Below are 4,560 nucleotides of genomic sequence, written 5' to 3' on the forward strand. Positions count from 1 at the left end.
TACCCGGGCTCTGGTGTCTGGGCTCCCCTCGCCCTGCAGCGAGGCCTCCCCTGGGGCTCTGCTTCTAACTCTCAGCAGCGGCTCAGGCAGCCCTGAGAAGGGGCTCCGTCACGGGCTGGCTCCAGCCCGGCAATTATTTTTAATGAGCCCAACTCCGCTGCAGGTGGGCCCAGGGCGAGGCGCTGCGGCAGGAGGGGCTGTCCGGGAGCTCCACCAGGGGTCGGCACCCACTCCGGCCACCTGGCGAAACAGGAAGTCACCCATGACCATCCCTGGAGGAGCAGTACCCACCGCCGCAGCTGCAGGGGACCTGGAAACAAGGCGACTCCCTGAGGACGAAGCCCCGCTCTGGGCAGGCTGCACCCCCTGGAGGGCGGGCTGTGATGGCCAGGCAGAGAGGGCTACAGCACAGAGGGTCGATTTTCAGGGGCTGTCCCAGCCCCCATACTTTTGCTGACCTGGCTACACGTCAGGAGTCCCCAGGAGCCCCCCAGGCCGGGTTTGCTAGAAAGGCCGAAAACGTGCAGGGCGGTGCATTATGAAGGCCACGCTTGCTGTGGGTCCCGGAGCCCAGGACGACTGTCCGGGTCCTGGTGCACTCCCACCCCTCTCCTCCAAAGCCTGCCGGGGGACTGCAGGCCTCGGGGCCTCGGTGAGCACGCCGGGCTGTAGACGGGATCCCGGTGAGGTTCTCGTTTTATGTCTTGCTGCGGTTTCCCTTTTTAGTAAATTCCAGGTTGTTTTCTTGCAGACAATCCAGTCTCCAATTCCGTGTCTGCTGTGGCCGGCGTCCCGCTTCCTCCTCCCTGGCTGCTGTTCTGGCTGAGAACCAACACCTGCACGTTCACTGAGGTGACAGCCCCGCTGCACGGGCCTGGACCGGGACCACGGCTGAGTAAGCAAGCGCGCGTCCGCTCTGGCCTAAGCCTGCCTTCCAGAGGCCATGCATTTGGGCTAACACTCCCGCCTCCTTCCCCATACCTGCCTCCCCGCGAGCGTTCTAGAACCCCCAAGCCTGCCGTGCCCTCACGATGCAGCCGGGCGGAGCGGGAGGGCCACGTGGACCAGGCAGCTCTGGAAGCCCCTCCACTGCCCCAGCACTTCGAATGCATTTTACCCTCGCACCTTCTCAAGAGTCACGTCTCTCTTCAGTTGGGGAAGATTAGCTACTTCTCTGTAGCTCACGCTCATCCAAACACGTTTCTCCTGGCGTCTCCAGTGTAGATGGCCTGGCCTCTGGGGCTGTGCTCGGTCACTCCTGGCTCCCTCCGGCCTGTTCCGGTGTTTGCTGGGTGACCCTCAGTCGTATGCATTGTGATCCCAACCAGCAAGACTCGGTATTCCAAACGCCACTCTGCACCCCGCGTGTCTCGCATTTGAATGCTTGCTCCTTGCATGAGCAACAGAGAGGGAGAGAGAGCACTCCCAGGACTTACCGCCGCGATCCACACCTATGATCAGGTGGCCTGCGGGCCCAGGCGTGCACGTGCCCGGGGCACTCAGACAGGTCCCCAGATGTGAACCTGGGCTTCCCCACCCAGGTCAGTCTTGCAGGACGCTGTGCCCCTCACCGGCCCCTCTAACTGGCTCTCGTAAGCACATGCTGCTATTTCTGGGGTAGCGCATGGTCTCATCTGACGGTTTTAATTACGCTCTTTAACAGTCTTTTCCAGAGTGTCCTGTTAGTTTTATTTCTTTGGTGCCCTTTACCACTTTTGTCTCAGACATGCAGTGGGTGTACATCTGGGGAGTGGGACAGTGTTGGTGGCCTTGGGGACCCTGCTGATTGACCAAGCACAGAGAACTTGGCCTGTGTATCTTTGAGAAGACATGAAAAGCTAGGGTAAGTGGGGCGTTGGGAGCAGACAAGCCACTGCCAGGCTATCAGGAAGAGAGCTTGGAGGCTCAGTCTGCCAATAGGTGGTAGAGGCTCTGGCTGGTGTGGGCGGAGAGCAGGGCCCAGAAATGGGGCCCCCTTGAGGGTTGAGGGAAGCAATTGTGGGCTTTGGAGAGAGGGAGGCTGCAGCAAGTGGCAGGTCAGGGAACCGTGTGGGTGCCGAACACTGGGACCCTGTAGGAGTAGGTACCAGAGAGGGTCTGCAGGAAGCCCCACGCAGAGCCAGCCTGGGGACTGAAAGCCACATGGGGATGGATGACTGAAGCTGGCTGCTGGACGGCCACCCAGGAGACAGAGGCCCAGGGCAGATCCTGCAGGTTCAGCTCCAGTTGCACCATGCTGGGCCTGGGGCCGAGGGGTGCTTCTCCATTCATTACAGCTGCTCCGGTGGAGTGGAAGGGCAGGGGCTGCCTGGCTTCTGGTTCCACATGGTGGTCTGGCTCTTCATGGTTGTTGAGCTGTATTTGCAAATCTGATCCCAGCAAGTGTCCTGGCCACTCCCGGGGCTCAGGGGCCTGACGGTAGCCTTCCTGCCTGTGGCGGGGGCCTCTGTCTGCTCGCTGCCGGATCCTCCCTCTAGGGCGGCCTCTCTCTGAAGAACGGGCTGACTCTCTGGGCGGGATCACACATCTCATGGGTCTCACATAAGCGATGGGTTTGGCAGGTGGGCAGGGCTCTGCAGGGCCACCTGCTTCCATGGGGACTTCATGCTGCACACCAGGGCATTCTGGCTCCCTGGAGCGCCTGTCTTTGGCTAAAGAGAGGAGTGAGAAGAGGAGCAAGTGGTTATCCAGGCAGCTTCCGGGGAGGGGGGGTGGGCGGGAGGTTCAGGGATGACCCGAGGCCCTCTGCAGAGAGCAGAGCCAGCTCTTCACCTCCTTCTACAAGGGACCACGTCAGTCCTGGGGACAATACAAAGCAATGCTTATTGATAAGAAATATGGATACGCTTACACCCTCGATTATCACAGTTGTGTGCATACTTAGAGACACCTACTGAATCCCACAAAGAAACACAATGATTATATGTAAATCAGAAATTATAATAAAAAAAAAGAGCTGTTTAAAATTCAATTTATGGGGAACCAGTAGTTGGTGTAATGGCTATGTCACTGGACTCCCATGTAGTTGGCCACAGTTCAAGTCCTAGACCCAGTGGCTTAAACACATGCTGGGCATGTGTGTGTGCGTGCCCAAGATCCCAAGAGGAGAATGGAGAAGGGATTGTGGCATGGCCATCCCCCCGGGAGGTGATTTCTTGCTTTCTTTGTCTCTGTCTTTCTGGTGAGCGCACACACCCTATAGCAAAAACCTCTCAAAAGAAAAAAAAAAGAAAGAAAGAAAGAAAGAAAAAGAAAGAAAGAAAAAAATTAAATTTATGAGAGCAGAAACGAGAACCTCTGTGGAAGTTTTAGAATATAAAGTTGAGGAAATCTCCCACAAATGAGAATAAGTATCCTAAAAGTGGGAACATAAGAAAACTGGAAGCATATATCACCAACCATATCATCATACTATTTCTAAGTGCTGAGGACAAAGATGCTAATAGCTTCCAGAGACAGAAGTAGGGAGGGGAGATGTCATATGAAGAGTCAGAAATCAGAATGTCTCAAAAACCAGACATCTTGAAAGTAACATTAGAATCTACAAAATAATAAATGTCTTCAAAAAAAATTTTTGAGAGGTTTTTGCTATAGGGCGCATGCGCTCACCAGACAGACAGAGACAGAGAGACAGAAAGTGAGAAATCACCCCCTATGGGGTTGGTCATGCCGCAATCCCTTCTCCTCCATTCTCCTCTCGGGATCTTGGGCACGCACGCACACGCACCCGGCATGAGTTTAAGCCACCGGGTCCAGGACTCGAACCACGGTCGACTACATGGGAGTACAGCGACATAGCTATTACACTAACTGCTGGTCCCAATGTCTTCAAAATTTTGAGAGAAATGGATTTCCCAACTAAAATTTGATACCCAACCAAACTATCAGGGAGATTAAAATGAAGGTATTTTCAGACATGCCAGGTCTTAAATAATTTCTTTTTAATGCATATTTCATTGGGAGACATTAGAAGACTTGCTCCACCAAAGCAAAAAAGTAAACCAAGACAGAAAAAGATGCCAGATACAGAAAATTGACTAAAGATCACAAGGAAAAGGGGCGGGGTCTCCCAAGAGGATGGTGAAGGTGGGTCCCAGCATGATGGCTGGGAGGCTGGCTTAGGGCAGCAGTCTAGGCTGGAGCACGCTCTGAGAAGGTCAAGGCAGTGGAATGCTTGTGTTTGAACTTAAACTGTCGGGGAAGAATTTGATAATGAACTAGTGGTAACAAGCAATTTATAACCCAACGTAAGTGTTAAATTCTGGAAGATGCAAGTTATGCAAGAGGAGAAAAGTAACCCTAATAGCCTACTTGGCTCTACTTTGAGTAGTCAGGTTCTCCTGGGGATGAGGGGTAGGCAGGAGGAGTGTGGGAGCTGGAGTGAGCGAATGGGCGAGTATGGGTGAGAGGCAGTGGTGATGGTAAGAGTAGAGCTCAAAACTCCTGTCTTAGGGAGAAGACCATAGATAAGGTCTAAAATGGAAGAAAATTAGAAGTAGAGTGGGCACCGTACCTAAAGAACAGGAACTAATGCTGACAGAAACCGTCTACACGGCATTC

General features: G+C 54.0%; 1 protein-coding gene across 2 annotated transcripts in view; it reads right to left on the reverse strand.

The window, feature by feature from the left end:
• Window positions 1-1,682: 1,682 nt before the first annotated feature.
• PRR20G (proline rich 20G) overlaps window positions 1,683-4,560 on the reverse strand; it is a 6,506-nt gene continuing 3,628 nt past the window's right edge. For both annotated transcript variants that reach the window (XM_014584710.1, XM_014584709.1), the window contains one exon: window positions 1,683-2,651. In XM_014584710.1, the coding sequence (XP_014440196.1) occupies window positions 2,038-2,651 (614 nt within the window). In that variant the 3' untranslated portion in view covers window positions 1,683-2,037. The remainder of the gene's footprint in view (window positions 2,652-4,560) is intronic.

The sequence above is a fragment of the Tupaia chinensis genome, unplaced genomic scaffold (assembly GCF_000334495.1).
Source record: "Tupaia chinensis unplaced genomic scaffold, TupChi_1.0 Scaffold147500_2, whole genome shotgun sequence".
NCBI lineage: Eukaryota > Metazoa > Chordata > Mammalia > Scandentia > Tupaiidae > Tupaia > Tupaia belangeri.